The 24,742-nt window shown below is 40.8% G+C and overlaps 1 protein-coding gene across 1 annotated transcript in view; it reads right to left on the bottom strand.

Moving 5' to 3' along the window:
• kpnb3 (karyopherin (importin) beta 3) overlaps nt 1-20,150 on the bottom strand; it is a 36,204-nt gene extending 16,054 nt beyond the window's left edge. Inside the window, exons 1-9 of the mRNA XM_061985174.1 lie at nt 19,984-20,150; nt 10,843-10,923; nt 10,303-10,495; nt 10,121-10,223; nt 7,333-7,429; nt 7,132-7,236; nt 622-744; nt 412-532; nt 246-333 (exon numbers count right to left, since the gene is read on the bottom strand). Coding sequence (XP_061841158.1) covers nt 246-333; nt 412-532; nt 622-744; nt 7,132-7,236; nt 7,333-7,429; nt 10,121-10,223; nt 10,303-10,495; nt 10,843-10,923; nt 19,984-20,061 — 989 coding nt within the window. The 5' untranslated portion in view covers nt 20,062-20,150. The remainder of the gene's footprint in view (nt 1-245; nt 334-411; nt 533-621; nt 745-7,131; nt 7,237-7,332; nt 7,430-10,120; nt 10,224-10,302; nt 10,496-10,842; nt 10,924-19,983) is intronic.
• Nucleotides 20,151-24,742: the final 4,592 nt, after the last annotated feature.

Genomic DNA, 24,742 nt, shown 5'->3' with positions numbered 1-24,742 from the left:
GGAGAAGGGATGCTACTTCCCGTTGATGCCTTTGTTCACTTGACGCTGTCATATTTGCGGGACACAGCTAGAATGTCACCATACAGTAGCACAATATAACCAAAAGTCATAAAAGCTACGGTAATACAAGTAGAAGTACTTTGCAGTATTTAAAGCTTTATTGTCTGCTAAATGTATATGATTTAAATTGTTGTTTATCGCGCAACCGTAGTGACATGCAGTTTTCTTGCAATATTAAACATTACCTGTCAAAGTCATCATCTTCCAGCTCATCAGCCATGGCCCAGTCATCATCATCCTCCAAGTCCACCATCATAGCCAGCATCTGGGGCACTAAACACACAGACTCATCAAAGCGGCTTCCTCAATCATTTCTAGCACAATAAGCAGCATCATAAAACACTCACTCACCGCTCTGAGCTACGAGTGTGGTGTGTTTCCTCAGCATGGCCGCTGCAGTCTCTGATAAAGTGACGATGACTTCCAAAGCCAATTGTCTCTGCATATTCGTCAAGTTGGTATCTGCACAAAGCTGAAGAGGTGCATCGAAGTATAGCAGAGTTGAATAAGTATAGTATGGAGTGTAGTGCAATATTAATGTTGCATGGTTTTCCAACCCACCTTCAGGCTGAGCTGCAGAGTGGCCTCCAAGTGAGGTCTCAGATATTTCGGTGCTGTGTCTGCAATCTCCACCAACGATTTGAGGACAGAGTCGTCTCCTTGGTAGCTGGACTCATTTACAGCCTGATCAGAACCAGGAATGTCAGGTGTTAATGACAATTCACCATGTATTCAAGTAACCATGTTCCCTCACAGGACGTTACGACATTCTGTGGTTGATAAATTAATAACACTGTACAAAAAGAAAAGGAGAACAAGATACACAAGTGTGTCGCAAGAAGACAAAGGCAGAGTTATATGTAGGGATGTCACGGTATGAACATTTCTTATCACGGTTATTGTGACCAAATGTATCATGGTATCTTTTAAATGTGCACATTTTTTTTTAAAGTACTTATACTGAAATCTTTCAACCCAGTTTTCCATCCATCCATTTTCTACCGCTTATTCCCTTCGGGGTCGCGGGGGGTGCTGGAGCCTATCTCAGCTACAATCGGGCGGAAGGCGGGGTACAACCCAGTTTTATTGGGGAAAAAAAACAAAAATCAAAATTATATCCTTTGAAGAAACCCTATTGTAGATAACACTGTACTTGTACCTCAAGTAAAAATGGAATGTGAATATTAAAACACAAGCATTATAATAGCAATATGGCAAAAACAAAATAACATAAGTAAAATATAAATGTGAAATTGTGCAAGAAATCACCTTAAGGACATGAGATAAACAAATAAAAACAAATGTAAGAATTTTGCAAGATGGCACCTGATGGCCATAAGACGTTACTGCACCATATAAATAAAAATAGTGTTCATATATGAGATCTGATCTTATACGAAGGGCTGCACGATTATGGACAAAATATTAAGATTTGTAATAATAGTGAAATCACGATTATTAAATTCATTATTCAGTGTTTGAGTGTGAACGTGAGGCCGTCATGTAATTTGTAATGTCTAATAAAAAGGCTACAAATAAACATTATTTAAAGACAAATATTTGTATTTTTGTAAAATAGTATCAACATTAGGGATGTCCCGATCCAGGTTTTTGCACTTCCGATCAGATACCGATATTGTTTTTGCATTTCCGATCCGATACCGATACTGACCGATACTGGCCTATCCGAGCATGTATTAAAGTTTAAAGTTATTTAGCCTACTTAGTTGTCAGAATCATGTTGAAAAGGGTTTTAGTACTCTTGATAACAACTAGCCAGCTGAATTAGGGGAGTTTGAATAATACACAATGGTTGGTAACAAGAAACTGACCTGTTTATTCAAGGATAAACACAAAATAGACAAAATTATACATGACAAACAGAAATGGCATCATTGAACTAGGGCTGGGCGATATGGCCTTTTTTAATATTCCGATATTTTAAGGCCATATTGCGATACACAATATGTATCTCGATATTTTGCCTTAGCCTTGAATGAACACTTGATGCATATAATCACAGCAGTATGATGATTCTATGTGTTTTGATTGATTGAGACTTTTATTAGTAGGTTGCACAGTGAAGTACATATTCCGTACAATTGACCACTAAATGGTAACACCCGAATAAGTTTTTCAACTTGTTTAAGTCGGGGTCCACTTAAATTGATTCATGATACAGATATATACTATCAGATATATACTATCATCATAATACAGTCATCACACAAGATAATCACATTGAATTATTTACATTATTTATAATCCAGGGTGTGGAGGGGGGCGCCGGATGTAAGTGTCAAAAAGACAGCAAAAAGAGTTTGATATGAGAATAAATCTAAAGTTAAAATATAGGGTAGAAATGCACCCATTTGCAAGAAATGTAGTCTTGATTTTCAAAATTTTCTTTCAAGGCTTGCATGTCTACATTAAAACATTATTCTTCATACTGCATTAATATATGCTACTTTTAAACTTTCATGCAGAGATTTTTTTTTAAATGTCTCAAAAAAAAAATCAGTGTTGACAGCTAGATTTTTGTGGACATGTTCCATAAATATTGATGTTAAAGATTTATTTTTTTGTGAATAAATGTTTGGAATTAAGTTCATGAATCCAGATGGATCTCTATTACAATCCCCAAAGAGGGCACTTTAAGTTGATGATTACCGTATTTTCCGCACTATAAGGCGCACCTAAAAACCACAAATTTTCTCAAAAGCTGACAGTGCGCCTTATAACCCGGTGCGCTTTATATATGGATAAATATTAAGATTCATTTTCATAAAGTTTAGGTCTCGCAACTACGGTAAACAGCCGTCATCTTTTTTCCCCGTAGAAGAAGCGCGCGGTGCATGCTGGGATATGTGACGTTTCATTTCCATTTGTGTGTTTATGTAAAGACCCCAAAATGGCTCCTATTAAGTGTGTTGTCTGTCTAATTATAAATAATGCAGACGAGGCGTGTTAACTGAGTTCTCAACGTTTACTCACAGCGTGCTAACTGCCAGCATACAACGCTTCTCAGGGCTACCGCGCATGCTCGTAACTATCGTTGCATGCTGGGTAGTGTAGTTGTTATATTTGCTAGCTCATAACAGCACATTGAGAGACACGCTTACGCGCTTAATTCAATACTCGCCGTCATTCCGGGTGGATTGACAAAAGACCTCCAGCCGCTAGATATTGGTGTCAACAGGGCATTCGAAGCTAGACTGCTAACTGCGTGGGAACAATGGATGACAGAAGGCGAACACACCTTCACTAAGACGAGGAGGCAGCGCCAGACGACGCCAACATCTGCCAGTGGATCGTAAATTTGCCCAACTTTTCACTTCGGACACCGAAGACGAAGGATTTACGAATGAAGAATAACTTCAGAAAGTGAGCGCTATGTTTATTTTGTGTGTTGTGACATTAACGTTCGAGCAACATTATGTTGCTATTGCTCTGCACTATTTTGAATTTTACTATGTTTATGATTGCACATTTGCGTACATTTTGGGAGTGAACAGAGTTGTTAGAACGCTGGTTTTTAATATACCGTATTTTCCGCACTATAAGGCGCACCTAAAAACCACAAATTTTCTCAAAAGCTAACAGTGCGCCTTATAACCCGGTGCGCTTTATTACGATTCATTTTCATAAAGTTTAGGTCTCGCAACTACGGTAAACAGCCGCCATCTTTTTTCCCCGTAGAAGAAGCGCGCGGTGCATGCTGGGATATGTGACGTTTCATTTCCATTTGTGTGTTTATGTAAAGACCCCAAATGGCTCCTATTAAGTGTGTTGTCTGTCTAATTATAAATAATGCAGACGAGGCGTGTTAACTGAGTTCTCAACGTTTTCTCACAGCGTGCTCATAACCACATTCGAACTCCCAGCATACAACATCGCTTCTCAGGGCTACTGCGCATGCTCGTAACTATCGTTGCATGCTGGGTAGTGTAGTTGTTATATTTGCTAGCTCATAACAGCACATTGAGAGACACGCTGACACGCTTAATTCAATACTCGCCGTCATTCCGGGTGGATTGACAAAAGACCTCCAGCCGCTAGATATTGCTGTCAACAGGGCATTCGAAGCTAGACTGCTAACTGCGTGGGAACTTCTCAGGGCTACCGCGCATGCTTGTAACTATCGTTGCATGCTGGGTAGTGTAGTTGTTATATTTGCTAGCTCATAACAGCACATTGAGAGACACGCTGACACGCTTAATTCAATACTCGCCGTCATTCCGGGTGGATTGACAAAAGACCTCCAGCCGCTAGATATTGGTGTCAACAGGGCATTCGAAGCTAGACTGCTAACTGCGTGGGAACAATGGAAGACAGAAGGCGAACACACCTTCACTAAGACGAGGAGGCAGCGCCAGACGACGCCAACATCTGCCAGTGGATCGTAAATTTGCCCAACTTTTCACTTCGGACACCGAAGACGAAGGATTTACGAATGAAGAATAACTTCAGAAAGTAAGCGCTATGTTTATTTTGTGTGTTGTGACATTAACGTTCGAGCAACATTATGTTGCTATTGCGCTGCACTATTTTGAATTTTACTATGTTTGTGATTGCACATTTGCGTACATTTTGGGAGTGAACAGAGTTGTTAGAACGCTGGTTTTTAATATATTATTAAAGTTTGACTGACCTATCTGACTGTTTTTTTGACATTCCCTTTAGCGCAGCGTAGGCGCGGCTTATAGTCCGGGGCGGCTTATTGGTGGACAAAATTATGAAATATGTAATTCATAGAAGGTGCGGCTAATAATCCGGTGCGCCTTATAGTGCGGAAAATACGGTATTATTAAAGTTTGACTGACCTATCTGACTGTTTTTTTGACATTCCCTTTAGCGCAGCGTAGGCGCGGCTTATAGTCCGGGGCGGCTTATTGGTGGACAAAGTTATGAAATATGCCATTCATTGAAGGTGCGGCTAATAATCCGGTGCGCCTTATAGTGCGGAAAATACGGTACTTCTATGTGTAGAAATCTTTATTTATAATTGAATCACTTGTTTATTTTTCAACAAGTTTTTAGTTATTTTTATATCTTTTTTTCCAAATAGTTCAAGAAAGACCACAACAAATGAGCAATATTTTACACTGTTATACAATTTAATAAATCAGAAACTGATGACATAGTGCTGTATTTTACTTCTTTATCTCTTTTTTTCAACCAAAAATGCTTTGTTCTGATTAGGGGGTACTTGAATTAAAAAAATGTTCACAGGGGTACATCACTGAAAAAAGGTTGAGAACCACTGCCTTAGAGGGAGCGTTGCTCGCACGGATGCGCTAGCATGACAGCTAACGTTAGCCATGCTGCTACCTCTCTGCTCGGGGAGGACGTATACGTATGTGACGTATGACGTGACAGTATGTGACGTGTGTAAGAAGGTGCGCTTGCTGTCTGTGAGAAGCACAGACACAGGAAAGAGTGAGAAGAGCCTGTCGTGTAATGACAGCAGCTAAAAGCAACTGCGTAAGAATTCAGACCAGTGGATGTGTTGAAGGTGTGCTGGAAAATGCGGAGCGGAAATTAAGGAGCAGCAGAAAAGTGGAATTATTATTTAAATCAGTGCGTTGGAAAACACGGATCTGGATCGGCATTTTCCCATGCCTTGCCGATACGCAATTTTTGGCAAATATCGGCAGCCGATCCGATCCAAATATCGGATCATCCCTAATCAACATGTCAGCTTTTTCCTCAATACATTATGCCTTTATCTCTAGTTTTATAAAACCCACAAAATGTAAAACATGGCGTTTACTTTTTGATATCAATATTAAACACAAAGAATTTTGGTTAATAAAGATAAAGTCTAATAAACAAGCTTTGTTCTTCAACAACCCCATGTGTTTCAGGGCAACAGTTTGGCCAACAAAAATAAACACGAGTGATACCTTTCACATCTAATACACAATCTTCACAGCCTGCGTTTAATTCAAAGAGATGACAAACATTTTAGCTAGTGTCAATGCTATCGGAACACCGACAAAATTAGCAATTAAAGGACGAGTGAGCATCCCAGTAAACAAACAGCAAGACTTTATAAACAAGTTGTAGCAATGTTTACGTTCCCTCCACATCGCCTGCTGCATCCTCACGTCATTAAACGCTCAGTCACAGCAGCAGGACAGTGTGTTGAGAAAATAAAAGCAACGTCAAATATTTTACTCCTCCACGGTATACTTCTAGCTTGGGACAAATGCATCGGTCCCCGAAATTGTCTACACCTGTCATCTAATAGCAGCATTGCGCTCTTAAACGCACGCTGACTACAAGGAAATGAAGGGAGGGAAAATTAAGTTAAATGAAGCGCTTGGCTCAGTTTACTCTACGGAGCAAAGTCTGCGTCGTGTCTCTCTCAGTCATGTGTCAAGTCAACCCACGCTGCTGTGACTCTGTTTCCAGGAAGTAAGCAGTGTTGGCTTAAGTGCATTAATAAATGACGTTTTTTGTAATTAAAAATTGTAACTGTGTTCTAACTGTCTGAAATGTTGCTGCGGTTTGTCATCATTAAACCGTTTACCGGTACATCCCTAGTTTTATGTAGTGCATCATTACACTAATGGGACAATAATACTGTTCTTTACAGTTCCCGGTTTTACAGCCGAGGCTCCAAACAATCGCGTGCGTCTTGCCTACGGTTGTGAAAAGTTTTTTAGTGGCCAGATTTTCTGTGCATCACCAGTCAACAGTGCATAAATAGGTTATATATCATTTCATACAATGTATTACCGTTTTCATGTAAAAGACCTTCATTTTTAAAGTTGTAGCAGCTTTTATTACACCGTGGCGGTGGGCCACGATCAAAGAACATATGTGGAAACTCTGCTTATTTGTTTGGATAGTTAACTTTAGTTCTGAGTAATATTACACATTTGGGTATCGATCCAATACCAAGTAGTTACAGGGGCAGTACTGGTCATACCAATGTTTAAAATTTTCAAGAGCATTGAATGATTAATTTTTCTGATTATAAGACAAAAACACAAAAATCATGCAAAATACTCCCGTTAAATCCAGCATACAAAGTTGGCGGAAAAAAATGGAAAAGCTCCAAACCTGCAGTATGCCTGGCAGTAGGTCAGCAAAATGCTTCAGCAGGGCTGTGTTGCTTTCATTAGACAGAACAAAGGAGGCAGCAGCTCGGGCTGCCAGTGTGCGGATCTGAAAGATGACGCAGAAAAAACATTCATAAATCAGGAACGATTTAAGCATCAAAATGACTGACCTGGCCTATATTTTAATCATTATTTTTTTTACCTGTGGGTTTGCTTGGTCCTGCATGCACTGAACAAGCATGCGCTTGATGACGTCCATGTAATGCTGTTGCTGGTTGCCGAAGATCCCCGGGAAGTTCCTAGAAAAAATGAAGAGACAGATAATTACCGTATTTTCCGCACTATTAGCCGCACCTAAAAACCACAAATTTTCTCAAAAGCTGACAGTGCGCCTTTTAACCCGGTGCGCTTTATATATGGATAAATATTAAGATTCATTTTCATAAAGTTTAGGTCTCGCAACTACGGTAAACAGCCGCCATCTTTTTTCCCCGTAGAAGAAGCGCGCGGTGCATGCTGGGATATGTGACGTTTCATTTCCATTTGTGTGTTTATGTAAAGACCCCAAAATGGCTCCTATTAAGTGTGTTGTCTGTCTAATTATAAATAATGCAGACGAGGCGTGTTAACTGAGTTCTCAATGTTTACTCACAGCGTGCTCATAACCACATTCTAACTGCCAGCATACAACAACGCTTCTCAGGGCTACCGCGCATGCTCGTCACTATCGTTGCATGCTGGGTAGTGTAGTTGTTATATTTGCTAGCTCATAACATCACATTAAGAGACACGCTTACGCGCTTAATTCAATACTCGCCGTCATTCCGGGTGGATTGACAAAAGACCTCCAGCCGCTAGATATTGGTGTCAACAGGGCATTCGAAGCTAGACTGCTAACTGCGTGGGAACAGTGGATGACGAAGAAGCGCGCGGTGCATGCTGGGATATGTGACGTTTCATTTCTATTTGTGTGTTTATGTAAAGACCCCAAAATGGCTCCTATTAAGTGTGTTGTCTGTCTAATTATAAATAATGCAGACGAGGCGTGTTAACTGAGTTCTCAACGTTTACTCACAGCGTGCTCATAACCACATTCTAACTGCCAGCACATACAACAACGCTTCTCAGGGCTACCGCGCATGCTCGTCACTATCGTTGCATGCTGGGTAGTGTAGTTATATTTGCTAGCTCATAACATCACATTAAGAGACACGCTTACGCGCTTAATTCAATACTCGCCGTCATTCCGGGTGGATTGACAAAAGACCTCCAGCCGCTGGATATTGGTGTCAACAGGGCATTCAAATCACGACTGCGAACGGCGTGGGAACAATGGATGACCGAAGGCGAACACACCTTCACTAAGACAGGGAGACAGCGCCGGACGACATACGCCAACATCTGCCAGTGGATCGTAAATGCCTGGGCAGATATTTCGGTCACAACTGTGGTCCGAGCTTTCCGGAAGGCAGGATTCACAGAACTGCTGGACAACAGTGACACTGACTCCGATGACTTCGACGAGACGGAACCGGCCATTTTGGATCCCACATTTGCCCAACTTTTCAATTCGGACACCGAAGACGAAGAATTCGAAGGATTTACGAATGAAGAATAACTTCAGAAAGTGAGCGCTATGTTTATTTTGTGTGTTGTGACATTAACGTTCGAGCAACATTATGTTGCTATTGCTCTGCACTATTTTGAATTTTACTATGTTTGTGATTGCACATTTGCGTACATTTTGGGACAGAGTTGTTAGAACGCTGGTTTTTAATATATTATTAAAGTTTGACTGACCTATCTGACTGTTTTTTTGACATTCCCTTTAGCGCAGCGTAGGCGCGGCTTATAGTCCGGGGCGGCTTATAGGTGGACAAAGTTTTGAAATATGCCATTCATTGAAGGTGCGGCTAATAACCCGGGGCGGCTTATAGTGCGGAAAATACGGTAGGTATTCCAAAAGCCACAGTTCAAGTCAAACTAACTGTACCCAGTTTGTCAGCTCGATGAGCATCAAAGTGTTAACCATTTCACTGGAACTTATTCCAGTAGAATCAGAGGCTTCCACAAGATGTTAAGAATAAAGTGGGTAGAATGAGAACATAAGATGGAAGCTAGTCATGTGGACTCACATTTAAAGCAGCATGTGCTGATTTGAAAAGTTAGAGGTTTCATTCCGAAAATGCCTGTACAGTTAAAAGGAAAACTTCCCTTTTTTGGAATTTTGCACCATCATTTACAATCCTAAAACAAGAACACACATCTTTCTCTTCTGTAAATTCTAGATTGCAAAAAACTGCTAGCATGAGGTGGCTAACAATGTGAGTAAAGAGCGGTCATCTCTAAAAACAGAAAAACAAAACACCACTAACGCTTCATTTACATGTCGTGACCTGCATAGGCTATTTTCAGCATGGTTATTGCAAGAGCAAACCCAAAGGAACAACTTTTCTGGAATAAAGAGACAGCGCCATGCTCAAACTGCTCCTCCGGCTACTAACGACAGGTAAGCTCGCCACAGTGCTTCTGCTGTATCACCTTTGAGTTCAGAAAAGCCAATGCTGTACTATAAGTCATGCTTCTCACCTCTACAGTAGAAGGCTGTGGCACCAAGCCGAGAGGTTAGTCAACTTTGAAATTCCACCTTGATGCTAAAAATGTGCAACGACTGAAGCAGTGGATACTATGGCTCTCAACAAATGGAACACAGCAGAAAACCCGACAACCTCGCTAGGAAGACTTTAGCAAGATGCGCTTGTGCTCCCAGTATTTTCTATGTAAGGAGCGAGCAAAAAAATGTGCTGAAAGATACAGCCACCCTATCAATCAGCAACCCAGTGAGAGCGGCCACTATAAGTGACTGTTTTGTTCTTATTTGAGTCATAGTGCTACATGATAGTGCTATCATAAAGTCAGCCATGACTAGTGGTCGCAAACACACTATGTTGATGGAAGTAGTGTTCAAACAAACGGTCACATGACCCTACCAGAAAATGTGTAAGGCAGCTTCTCGCAGGCCAACGTTGTCAGAGTTAACCGAGTCAAACAGAAATTTGAGTGCCTCAGGCCACTGGTTGTTCCCGTCGTCATCTGGATTAAACGACAAACATGTTATCTACATGCGATCTGTAAAATTGTATGATAAAAAAAAAGAAAAAAGTATTATTACCAATAAGGTTGCGGGACAACTCTGCTGCAATGTCGCAGACTTTCTTGCGGATGTTGGGCGAAGTCTCCTGTTGGATGCTGGCCAGAAGCTCTGTTTTGATGGCAGTCTGCATCTCCAGTGTTAGGCCTGGGTAGATGTCTTCAAAGGAGGATGACAGGAGCCGTCGCAGGAGCACTGCTGCCATCTGTCGGACCTGAAAAACAAAACATTACGTCAAGCTTTTTGCACGTGAAGTCATGACGTAATGAACCAGACCATCCGTAGATTTGTTGCTTTTTCACAATCTACATAGCCAAACCAGCAGCAACATCACCACCCCTGGAGTGTATTCATCTCTGCCTGCTCCCATTTCAAGCCTAAAAATATCAGCCTCGAGGTAAAGAGAAGGCCTGAGGGACCAAGCAGCTGGTGGATTCCGGATAAACACAAGGGCCCTAATACCAAAGCAGTGACTCATGGCAAACAGTTGTTAGGGCCGACGTGTTTGCCACAGAAGTATTTCACACTTGCAGGTAAGATTGTTAAGTGATGTGGACGCACCTCCTCTGCAGCAGTCGGCTCTCTGATAGCCTGGAGCAGGAACGTGATCTTTGTCTGACCAGGGATGGTGTCATAAGTCTCCTGCAAACACATAATGCACAGTGGTTAGAAGGACATTTTTAGTGAATGACAACAGACTCATGGGAGGTAAATCTCAACTGGTAGAGGAACACACAAATAGAAATATGTGCATCTAAATAATAGTTTCACACATTCACACCCAACATGTGCAACCTTGAGGAAATGGCAAAAATGGATAGTTTAGTCTGAATGAAAGAGTTATCACAAAACACTGGATCCATGGTAATGTCCACAACAAAGTTTTTGTGTGTTTTGGCCTTTAAATGGTGAACTGCACTTTTTTTTGCCCATCATCTAATCCAGAAGTCGGGAACCTTTTTTGCTGAGAGAGCCATGAAAGCCAAATATTTTAAAATGTATTTCCATGAGAGCCATGTAATATTTTTTTAACACTGAATACAACTAAATGCGTGCATTTTTAAGTAAGACCAACATTTTTAGAGTATAATAAGTCTCTCATTCTTTTTAATAACATTGTTATTCTGAAGCTAACCAATAATAAATCAAATACTTCTGACCATTAATGCGACTTCTTGAACAGGTGCGGTAGAAAATGGATGGATGGATTAAAATGCATGAGAATGTTTTATATTTTGAACGTTATTTTTAACACTGTGATAACCAGCGGAATTATTCAGTACTTATCCAGTTAAGTAATGTCAGCTAAGATTTATCTGAGAGCCAGATGCAGTCATCAAAAGAGCCACATCTGGCTCTAGGGCCATAGGTTCCCTACCCCCGATCTAATCATTCTGAATGACACGACGACGGAGCATAAAAAAAAAGCTTCCAAAATAGTAAATAAATGTGAACAAAAGTCTGCTTACAATGGAGCCTGTGGGAGCCGCTCGATTATGCCTATAAAGCTCTTTAAAAACATCCAAACATCTCCATTAAGGTTTAATATACATGATGTCAATATATATATGTAATGTAGTAATGGGCACATTTATAATAACATTTAATATTTATGTATTTTGATCATTTTAAGCACATGCAGCGTATTAATTTAAAAAACATGTGCTTCCCCCCACAACATCACGGATTACTACTCACTGCAGACTTCATGAAAGCCAACAAACATAATAAAAATATCACTTAGTTTAAGGTCTGCTGTCATTAAGATACCAACTAATAAATATTGTTATAGTCCCGTTTAAATAAATAATGACTCATAATTCTCGCGAAGAAAAGGGGCGTGGGACCAAGCGTCTTTTCGTGTCGTTCTTGCCATTCCCAGGTCTAAATTGGCTGTCAAAGTAAAAAGGACCACCCACGGGCACGGTTGTAAGCAGACTTTTAAAACATTAAACAAAATACATCCGCTGTCATGTCTTTCAGAATTATTATGAATGATAAGCAAAATTCCCAAAAAGGGCCGTTCTCCTTAAAAAAAAAAACATGGCTTTTAGATACCGTACTCAGAGTTTGTGTGTGGACAGGTAAACGTAACTTTTAGGCTTGTCATAAAAATAAAAAAAAAGCGTGACATCATCATTATTAAAGAGGCCACGAGTGTTGACGTTATTGTTGGTTTTATTTCATGCAGCAGTTTTTGGAGTACATGTAAGAGGGAGCTGATTTTAAAAAGATAATGTATTTGTGTTTCCAATGCTGTTATTTGTGGCAGCCCGCTACAAAGATTTGGTGCTACCAGTCAGCCCTTGCTCATAAACACATAATGGGACTGCCTGTGAACAGTGCATGTCGTGTCAACTTTATAAAGTAGATGGCATTGTAACACTATTCCTTACACCTGGTCGGCCAGAGAATAAGATGACACAGCAGGAAAAATCAGTGTGGCCAGCATAGCAACCTATTACTATATTTTGGGGATGCATGATCTTTTTTATTAAAAAGGCGACAGTTGTTTGGTTTTATGCTCACTTATAGTCTCTCCCACAGCACTCATAAAGATTATATGCGTCATGGCCAAGAATGCAAATTAGATTACGACATCATCTCGCACCCCACCCTCCCCTCACTGCCACAAATAGATTAGATGAGCATAATAGGTGTTGTAACACACAACCAGGTCTCCCATTTATATATTTCATGTAGACTTTATTTTTTATAACTCCACTAATGTTAATTGACATATTTAGTGGTGAAAATGTGAATTTTGGAAAATAGCCATGTCTGCTGGCAACACCGACAATAAATGTCCCCCCCTCTAAAGACACTGTCAAACCTTAGAGCAGTGTTTTTCAACCTTTTTTGAGCCAAGGCACATTTTTTCCATTGAAAAATATCAGCAGGCACACCACCAGCAGAAATCATTAAAAAATGTAACTCTATATTGACAATAAAAAGTCGTCGTCGCAATTGTTGAATATGAATTTAAACCATAACCAACCATGCATCCCTATACTTGTCTCAAAGTACTGTCACGAATTGTTACATCATGCCGTGACTTATTTTAAGTTTTTGGTGTTTTCCTGTGTGTAGTGTCTTGCGCTCCTATTTTAGTGGCTTTTCCTGTTACAGTTTGATGTCTTCCTTTGAGCGCTATACCCCACACCTGCTTTGTTTTAGCAATCAAGATTTTTTCAGTTGTTGCTATCCTTCTTTGTGTGAACATTGTTGTCATGTATGGATATACTTTGTGGACGCCATCCCTGCTCCACACGCTGCAAGTCTTTGCTGTCCAGCATTCTGTTTTTCTTTACCTTGTAGCCAGTTCAGTTGTAGTTTCGTTCTGCATAGCCATCCCTAAGCTTCAATGCCTTTTTATTTTTTAGGGGCACTCACCTTTTGTTTATTTTTGGTTTTAAGCATTAGATACCTTTTTACCTGCACACTGCCTCCCGCTGTCGTCTTCATGACAAACAATGTTCCCGACGCCTACAATGCAATTAGCTACCTGCTGCCACCTACTAATATGGAAGAGAATAACACGGTTACTGCGCCGAGCTCTAGACAGCACTGACACTCAACGGCACATTAATTACTGGTTTGCAAAAAAATATTTTTAACCCAAATAGCTGAAATGACAATCTCCCACGGCACACCAGACTGTATCGCACGGCGGGGCACAGTGGTTGAAAAACACTGCGCTTTGAGAATACATTCTATGATCAATGTCTTTGAGTGATTCAGGCAACAAAAGGAAACCTGAATTGCTGCTTGATAAAAGGGACCAGGTGACCATTCAAGTTTGAAATCTGCATTTTACATCCATTTGCATGAAAATAAAAGCACGTGCAGCAGGGAACGAAACCAAACACAGCACATGTCAACAAAAGACACTTCCTGTTTTGACATGCTTTATTACTGTTAGTCATATAATAACTGCTTTGTAGTTCTTTGCAAAGGATTACCAGCACTCATCATGTAGTGAAGACAGAACATGTTACATTAAGTAAGTTAAGTACCACTGATAGTCACGCACACACTAAGTGTGGTGAAGTTACCCTCTGCATTTGACCCATCCCCCTTGTTCCACCACCTGGGAGGTGAGGGGAGCAGTGAGCAGCAGCGGTGGCCGCGCTCGGAAATCATTTTGGTGATTTAACCCCCAATTCCAACCCTTGATGCTGAGTGCCAAGCAGGGAGGTAATGGGTCCCGTTTTTATATTCTTTGCTATGACTCGGTTGGGGTTTGAACTCACGACCTACCGATCTCAGGGCGGACACTGAGCAGGCAGACAGCCAGCGTTTAATAAATGTAATGGCGCGGTAGGACTAGGGCTGGGCGATATATCGATTTACTCGATATGTCGCGGGTTTGACTCTGTGCGATATAGAAAATGACTATATTGTGATATTCGAGTATACATTCTCACGCAGTTGCTTTTAGCTGCGGGGCATTAAACTGCATGCGTTTCTCACTCTTTCCTGTCTCTCCTTCTCACAAAGACTAAAACAAGCGCACCTTCTTACATAGTGTCACGTGAGCAACGTCACACGCTCCCAGACAGGTAGCGACATGGTAACGTTAGCTGTGATGCTAACAGCTAACGGTGTGGTTTGAGTGGTAATACGAGAGAAAGAAGGTGCGAATCTGGTAACAAATGGAGGAATAATTAATTCCCAAAAAAAACAGCACGGGGTCCATCGTTTGACGGTGGTTTGGCTTCAAGCGGGAATATGTCTTTACATGTCAACATCTCCGTTCGGTGCCACACCAACTAAATGCCGAAGCAACTATTTCTACATCAACACCGTAGGACATATACTATTTGATATGCAGCTCATTTTTATGTGACACTTATTGAAATATCTTGTGTGTCATCATGCACTTATAACTTGTTTTAAAATGTCTGACAATCTTGCACTTTCTGTTTTGGAAATTACATGAATGTTTGTGCCACTGCTTAATAAATACAGTTTTGCTAAATTGACTTACCGTATTTTCCGCACTATAAGGCGCACCCAAAAACCTCAAATTTTGTCAAAAGCTGACAGTGCGCTTTACAATCCGGTGCGCCTTATATATGGACCAATATTGAGCCACAATAAGCAGCCGCCAACTTCTTTTTCCCCCGTAGAAGAAGTTCATCTACGGTAAGCAGCCGCCCCCGTAGAAGAAGCGCGCGGTGCATGCTGGGATATATGACTGTGAGGCGTGCCGTTTTGATTTCCACTTGTTTGTTTATGTAAAGACCCCAAAATGGCTCCTATTAAGAGACACGCTTACGACGCAGAGTTTAAACTTAAGACGATCAGTCACGCAGTAGAACACGGGAATAGAGCAGCAGCGACACTGACACGATTAATGACGACTTGGACGAGACGGACATGTTGGATGCCGTATCCGCCCAACTGTTTAATTCAGACACTGAAGAAGAAGAATGTGAGGGATTCGTGGATGAGGAATAACTTCATAAAGTGAGCTTTACATGTTTATTTTGTGTTGTGTGACATTAACGTTTGAGCAACGTTGAGTTATTGATATATTGTTATTGCTCTGCACTATTTCGAGTGTTACTATATTGTGATTGCACTAACGTTTGATTTACCGTAACAGTATCACTGTTTTTTATGTGTTTGTTGAATCAGGCAAAAGTTCCCCTCCACTATGTGATATAAATGTTGCACTACATGTTATACCTTGCTGTTAAAAGATAAACAAAACACCACGTCACTGACTTTACCTCGGGGAAAATAATAAAACAGCTGTTTATTCATTTTGGGAGTGAACAGAGTTGTCAGAACGCTGGTTTGTAATCTATTAATAAAGTTTGACTGACCTGACTGTTTTGTTGACATTCCCTTTAGCGCAGCTCCATCTAATGAATGCACAGGTGCGCCTTATAATCCGGTGCGCCTTATATATGAACAACGTTTCGAAATATGCCATTCATTGAAGGTGCGCCTTATAATCCGGAAAATACGGTAGTTGTGATTTCCCTCTCTGCATGAAAGTTTAAAATGAGCATATATTAATGCAGTATGAACAAGAATGTTTTAATGTAGACACATAGAATCATCATACTGCTGTGATTATATGCATCAAGTGTTCATTCAAGACTAAGGCAAAAATATCGAGATATATATCGTGTATCGCGATATGGCCTAAAAATATCGAGATATTAGTGATGGGTCCGGCAAAACCGATGCATTGGCGCATGCGTCAAGCTCATAGAGCAAAACCCTGCACGTACCGCTTTTAGAAAGTCACGTCACCGATCATGAGCTGTTTCGGTCACGTGACCGATGCGCAAACTGTGTCGCACTCCCGCCTCCTGTGTGCCCTGTGAGCGGATCTTTTCTACAGCCGGAGAAATAATAACTAAGAAGAGACGACTGAAGTGTTGATACCAACCAAACCTAACCCCCCCCCAGATTGTAAATAATGTAGATGATTCAATGCATATACTCTGATGATTATCTTGTGTGATGACTGTATTATGATGATAGTATATATCTGTATCATGAATCAATTTAAGTGGACACCGACTTAAACAAGTTCAAAAACTTATTCGGCTGTTACCATTTAGTGGTCAATTGTACGGAATATGTACTTCACTGTGCAATCTACTAATACAAGTTTCAATCAATCAATCAAAGAAATAGTCTAAAATTGAATACGCTGGAAAAACTGTTTTTTTTTTAAATAAAAATGTGTAAAAAATAAAATACAATTTCAGTCCACAAGCATCCTCATTCACAACACGTTCTCTTAGATTTCCATGTTATGATACATGTTCAAAGTATTTATTGACTGTATCTAAAAAAGATTAAAATATATTTTTATTTAAATGAAGATATGAAATAATCCTAAATGAAATACAATGACTTGGTTTATATTATTGTACATACTAAGTCAGTGGTTCTCAAATGGGGATACGCGTACCCCTGGGGGTACTTGAAGGCATGCCAAGGGGTATGTGAGATTTTTTTAAATATTCTAAAAATAGCAGCAATTCAAAAATCCTTTATAAATATATTTTTTGAATAATACTTCAACAAAATATGAATGTAAGTTCATAAACTGAACATCAAATCAAGTAGGCTATTCCATTCATTACAATGCAACAATGCAATATTCAGTGTTGACAGCTAGATTTTTTGTGAACATTTTCCAAAAATATTGATGTTAAAGATTTCTTTTTTTGTGAAGAAATGTTTAGAATTAAGTTTATGAATCCAGATGGATCTCTATTACAATACCCAAAGTGGGCACTTTAAGTTGATGATAACTTCTATGTGTAGAAATCTTTATTTATAATTGAATCACTTGTTTATTTTTCAACAAGTTTTTAATTATTTTTATATCTTTTTCCCCCCGAATAGTTCAAGAAAGAACACAACAAATGAGCAATATTTTGCACTGTTATACAATTTAATAAATCAGAAACTGATGACATAGTGCTGTATTTTACTTCTTTATCTCTTTTTTTTTCAACCAAAAATGCTTTGCTCTGATTAGAGGGTACCGTATTTTCCGCACTATAAGGCGCACCTAAAAACCACAAATTTTCTCAAAAGCTAACAGTGCGCCTTATAACCCGGTGCGCTTTATTACGATTCATTTTCATAAAGTTTCGATCTCGCAACTTCGGTAAACAGCCGCCATCTTTTTTCCCGGTAGAACAGGAAGCGCTTCTTCTTCTACGCAAGCAACCGCCAAGGTAAGCACCCGCCCCCATAGAACAGGAAGCGCTTCTTCTTCTACTGTAAGCTACCGCCCGCCCCCGGAAGAAGAAGAAAAAACGCGCGGATATCACCGTACGTTTCATTTCCTGTTTACATCTGTAAAGACCACAAAATGGCTCCTACTAAGCGAAAAGGATCCGGTTCATAAAAAGACGCAATCTCTCCATCCGCACACGGATTACTACCGTATTTCACAGCAACTGATATTCCTGTGAACCGCACTGTGGAACGGGAGCACGTACGGTGAATATTCGCACCACAGGGAATGAGAAGTCATCCTTCACTGTGGTTCTAGCTTGCCATGCTAACTTCCACCCATGGTGATATTCAAAAGGAAGACCTTGCCAAAAGAGACCTTTCCAGCCGGCGTCATCATAAAAGCTAACTCGAAGGGATGGATGGATGAAGAAAAGATGAGCGAGTGGTTAAGGGAAGTTTACGCGAAGAGGCCGGGTGGCTTTTTTCACACAGCTCCGAAGGCGAACACACCTTCACTAAGACGGGCAGACAGCGCCGGACGACATACGCCAACATTTGCCAGTGGATCGTAAATGCCTGGGCAGATATTTCGGTCACAACTGTGGTCCGAGCTTTCCGGAAGGCAGGATTCACAGAACAACAGCGACACTGACTCCGATGACTTCGACGAGACGGAACCGGCCATTTTGGATACCACGCTTGCGCAACTTTTCAATTCGGACACCGAAGACGAAGAATTCGAAGGATTTACGAATGAAGAATAACTTCAGAAGGTGAGCGCTATGTTTATTTTGTGTGTTGTGACATTAACGTTCGAGCAACATTATGTTGCTATTGCTCTACACCATTTTGAATTTTACTATGTTTGTGATTGCACATTTGCGTACATTTTGAGACAGAGTTGTTAGAACGCTGGTTTTCAATATATTATTAAAGTTTGACTGAACTATCTGACTGTTTTTTTGACATTCCCTTTAGCGCAGCGTAGGCGCGGCTTATAATCCGGGGCGGCTTATTGGTGGACAAAGTTATGAAATATGTAATTCATTGAAGGTGCGGCTAATAATCCGGTGCGCCTTATAGTGCGGAAAATACGGTACTTGAATTAAAAAAATGTTCACAGGGGGTACATCACTGAAAAAAGGTTGAGAATTACTGTACTAGGTCATAAAATCAGTGTCAGTTGAGTCGGTCCATATGTTGCCTGTGGGGATATTTAGTGACACAGTATCGACACAGTTTTGCAATGTGTCGAAACGTTTCATGACGCCTCATCAACCCATCACTACGAGATATTAAAAAAAAGGCCATATCGCCCAGCCCTAGAGGTAGTCACATCCAACCAAAATTCAGGTGTTGGAGAGGTCAGGATTTGTAACAAAGCTTTGGCGCGACAAGCGGGTCATCATGGTTCTGAGATGAGTGCATAGGCCTTATCATTCAAACCTCGACAAACCGGTCGAGATACGCGGATCCGGTTATAGTAGATCGTCGGACGTGGGTTTGTTTTGATGAATGAGACTATGACTCAACGTCTTTATTATTTTATCAAACAACTGCTCCCTGCAAACACAGTACGCTCCTAATAGACAATTTCCGTGTAGATATTAAGTAAGTTGCGCCATGCTACTTCCGGTACTCCCTTAGCTAGACGCCTAGCTTCACAATCAGCTGGAGAATTTAGCCATAATTTACCAGTGTCGAGACGCTGTACTTCCACGCGAAACGACCGGCTGTGGCAACGATAGATGCGTACGTGCACACATTTACGAGTGACATGAGGACAATTGTTGTTTTGAAGCCGGGCCGAGCCCACATAAGTACGCAACACGGTCCAGTTGGCTAGCCTGTTAGCTCGAGCTAACTCCTAACCTGTGTTGGCGCCCATTGCACGTGGGCTGTGTGCCTTAGCAGGGCGGTTAGCTTCGGCCAACAAACCCCGCGCCGCTTGGTTACGAGCCAAACACTCAACGGTCTTACCTCGGATTGCTTTCTGACATTATTGTCAGGGTTGATCAGGTTGCCCAGCAAGATGAAGAACTGCTGCTGTTCCGCCATTGCAGACGTCCAAAAAAGACCAGCCGGGTGGAGAAGCGGCGGATTGAGCCCGGTAGTCCGCTGCTTTAGTCACACAGTGCTCCTCGCCTCCCATTGGTTTACTTTACCAACTGGGCTCAACGCCCATTGGCTGTAAGATCCTGCGTAGACACACGCTATTGGCTATCATCAAGGCGTATTTATCATTGGCTGACGTAAAGGCAAAAAAGCGAATGTCTCCTTCCTATTGGCTAATTCTGTATTGCCAAATCGCGGGAAAATGTTAGCTAATACAGCACCAGCAATAATAACGCAGAACAACACACTAACTGCACACAAAAACAAAACAGAACAACAATTTTATTAATGAACACAACTGTATGTATATATATGTTGTAGTAACACGTTTTACTTGACACCATTAGCTTTGATTTTTTTTTATGGCGTGTTGACAATACAGTAAACATGAGATGAAACAGGTGTTAACAATGACGTGTGACGAAAAGTCAACATAAATTACACAATCGAGTTTCAAAGGTTTGATAATTTCTCGTTGATTAACTAGGTTGCTTATTCCCTGTATCAATATAACCTTAAACACATTTGACTGTAATATTTGGTAAATTACACTATTCGAGAATGGACAACAAAGTCGCTTTTGTACGCGCACGTTTTATAGAAGCTTCTTTATGACAACAAACATGTTAGCAGTGGGACGTTGACCACATTTGTCCACTAGATGGCACTCTAACTCGAATACAGCTCAACTGAACTTGATCCCTCAACGTCACTGGGAAATAGTTCAAATACAGGAATTACACAATAGCACCCTTAAAAATACCAACACCAAAAGTAGCCCTGGTACTGAATGCTGTTGTTGTTGTTGATGAGTTAACCACTAGAACACAACAAAGCATACACGTATAATAATTTCTAACAGGCAGCATAAACACTATGCACTAGAATTACCACAAGTCCCTGAATGCATCACTGACGTGTTTTCACGTTGTAGTCCCTCCTCCCTCTGTTGGCATTGACATTATGAATTAGTTTGATTTAGGTCAACTTGTGAATCATTTTGATATATATGTATTTTTTTGTCCTGTCCAGCTACTCAGGCAAATCATATAGTTGATGTACAAACCCCGTTTCCATACGAGTTGGGAAATTGTGTTAGATGTAAATATAAACGGAATACAATGATTTGCAAATCCTTTTCAACCCATATTCAATTGAATGCACTACAAAGACAAGATATTTGATGTTCAAACTCATAAACTCAATTTTTTTTTTTGCAAATAATAATTAACTTAGAATTTCATGGCTGCGACACGTGCCAAAGTAAATGGGAAAGGGCATGTTCACCACTGTGTTACATGGCCTTTCCTTTTAACAACACTCAATAAACGATTGGGAACTGAGGAAACTAATTGTTGAAGCTATGAAAGTGGAATTCTTTCTCATTCTTGTTTTATGTAGCGCTTTAGTCGTTCAACAGTCCGGGGTCTCCGCTGTCGTATATTACGCTTCATAATGCGCCACACATTTTCGATGGGAGACAGGTCTGGACTGCAGGCGGGCCAGGAAAGTACCCTCACTCTTATTTTACGAAGCCATGCTGTTGTAACACGTGCTGAATGTGGCTTGGCATTGTCTTGCTGAAATAAGCAGGGGCGTCCATGAAAAGGACGGCGCTTAGATGGCAACATATGTTGTTCCAAAAGCTGTATGTACCTTTCAGCATTAATGGTGCCTTCACAGATGTGTAAGTTACCCATGCCTTGGGCACTAATGCACCCCCATACCATCACAGATGCTGGCTTTTCAACTTTGCGTCGATAACAGTCTGGATGGTTCGCTTCCCCTATGGTCCGGATGACACGATGTCGAATATTTCCAAAAACAATTTGAAATGTGGACTCGTCAGAGGACAGAACAGAAGACAGAACACTTTTCCACTTTGCATGAGTCCAGTCCATCTTAGATGATCTCGGGCCCAGAGAAGCCGGCGGCATTTCTGGATGTTGTTGATAAATGGCTTTCGCTTTGTATAGTAGAGCTTTAACTTGCACTTACAGATGTAGCGACAAACTGTATTTAGTGACAGTGGTTTTCTGAAGTGTTCCTGAGACCATGTGGTGATATCCTTTAGAGATTGATGTCGGTTTTTGATACAGTGCCGTCTGAGAGATCGAAGGTCACGGTCATTCAATGTTGGTTTCCGGCCATGCCGCTTACGTGGAGTGATTTCTCCAGATACTCTGAACCTTTTGATGATATTATGGACCGTAGATGTTGAAATCCCTAAATTTCTTGCAATTGCACTTTGAGAAACGTTGTTCTTAAACTGTTTGACTATTTGCTCACACAGTTGTGGACAAAGGGGTGTACCTCGCCCCATCCTTTCTTGTGAAAGACTGAGCATTTTTGGGAAGCTGTTTTTATACCCAATCATGGCACCCACCTGTTCTCAATTAGCCTGCACACCTGTGGGATGTTCCAAATAAGTGTTTGATGAACATTCCTCAACTTTATCAGTATTTATTGCCACCTTTCCCAACTTCTTTGTCCCGTGTTGCTGGCATCAAATTCTCAAGTTAATGATTATTTGCAAAAAAAAAAAAGTTTATCAGTTTGAACATCAAATATGTTGTCTTTGTAGCATATTCAACTGAATATGGGTTGAAAATGATTTGCAAATCATTGTATTCCGTTTATATTTACATCTAACACAATTTCCCAACTCATATGGAAACGGGATTTGTCGATGCCCATGTCGGCTGGACCTAAAGAGAAAGTAAAAATATCCTGTAATCTTTTCAAAAACTGCCCAACAATGGCGCTGCAAACTGAAAATATTTATTTTTACCACAGTCAGGTAAAGTAGCATATCACAGTAGTCAACAATGATATGCAGTACAAATACAAATCTGAGACAAATAAAAAGGTTTGAAAAAAAATCCGGAGATAAAAATTACAAATGGAAAAAAATGTATAGCTTTAGCACCCACTTGAACGCTGTATTTTCAATGTATCACCTGTGTGTCTTTACACCTGGTGGATGTGATTATCCAATGTGTTCAATTGTGTGGTCGTTGGCAAGCCAGCCCTTTGGATTGACCAGGAAGTAACTTCACGATCCTTATCTTTCTGTCAGGTGTAAAGATGTGTGAATCACAATCGTTATCTGCTTGCGAGATGGGAAGGTGTGTGTAAAGAATTGTGTGTAATATTTCGCAAAAAATGTGAAGCAGAGTCTATGCCTAATATTAGGCAAATCTGCGCAGTGGTTTTGTTTACTGTGTGTAGAATTTTGTTAACTGTGTGAAAATGTAAAATTTAGTGTGTAGGCAATTGGAAAAAAACTGTAAACAGCCAAAAACAACACGACCACGAATACATCACAAAATCAGCAATTTCAATACATTCAAACTTTGTTGTCCAGTCGCTGTAAAAAGTCAGATTTTCTGGATTAAATAAATAATTTAATTAAAAGATTTGGCGGGGCCGGATGTGGCCCGCGGGCTGCCAGTTAAGTAGATAGAAAGATAGATAGATAGATACAGTAGGTCTTTATTGTCATTGCACAAGTACAAGGAAGCTTTGTTTTCAGCACAAACCCGTTCAAGATTAGACAAACAAACAGTGTACAGGGTTACAGAACAGGAACGCTGATGGGCCGCCACAAGGCGCCCCGTAAAAGATGGGAAAAAGGTAAAACGCTGGGGAAGGATGAGTAAAAAAATACAATCTAGACTGGGCTCCTAAGGGGGCCCAGTCTGGAGTGGGAAGAAACCTCCATAGCAAAGCACATATACATATTACAACGTACATCTCGAGATATCTAGCAATAGAGGGAAGGGAGTGCGAGGTCATGATGGTAGGCCGCAGCTCTCAGGCGATGACCATCCATTCATCACCCCTATGGGATTTGCGTCGAGGGTGTTGGGTTGGGGGGGTGGGGTGTGTATGTGTGGCATATATTTTTGTGGTTGCATGTGTGTGTGTAAGCCCGTAGTGTGTCTCTGTTCCGCAGCCTTGATCTTGTGCAGTCGCTAGTCCAAAGTCAACAATAACAGGTGTGTGTCCATGAGAGACAAGAAGGGAGTTTGTTGTGTCTTCGCCGCACTGTCCTTCGGTAGAGTCTCGACGCCAGGGAAACAATCCAAGTTAGAATGTTTTGTATGCGAGTGAAAATAAAATTTGCTTTTCCCTCTAAATTGTCTATGACTGGTCCTCAAAAACTGCGGGGCAAACAGTCCGATGTGATCCAAAATCACAAGAGTGTCCACAGTTCTTCCCGCATCCTCCAATCATTTGTGGCAGCTTTGGGCTACTTTGAAGACTGCCAGCAACTTCCAATTTGTGGACAAACCAGAGCAACGCTTACTCCAATCAGCAGATGTCCTGTTGTCATAATTCCGAATAGGTGGATATCTTCACGTCCTCGACAGAAAAGGCCTGACCTACATGCACACCAGACCTTTGGATTGGGCGTCATTTATTGTAATTTATTGGTATTCCTCCAAACATCTCATTAAGTCATTTAGGAGGATGTTTGAAAGTGTTCCCCACAAACCTCCTCAGTTGCAGTCGAGGTCAGCAGGCTGAAGTGGAAAAGTAAAAAAAAAAAAAAGTTTATAAAAGCAAGTTTAGTGCTTCGGATCTGATGGACAGGCGGCAAAATGTAAATATATATTCA

Source organism: Nerophis lumbriciformis, linkage group LG23 (genome assembly GCF_033978685.3).
Source record: "Nerophis lumbriciformis linkage group LG23, RoL_Nlum_v2.1, whole genome shotgun sequence".
Taxonomy (NCBI): Eukaryota; Metazoa; Chordata; class Actinopteri; order Syngnathiformes; family Syngnathidae; genus Nerophis; species Nerophis lumbriciformis.
Note: the sequence above shows the minus strand (reverse complement) of the source record. Positions and strands in the feature narration are given on the sequence as shown.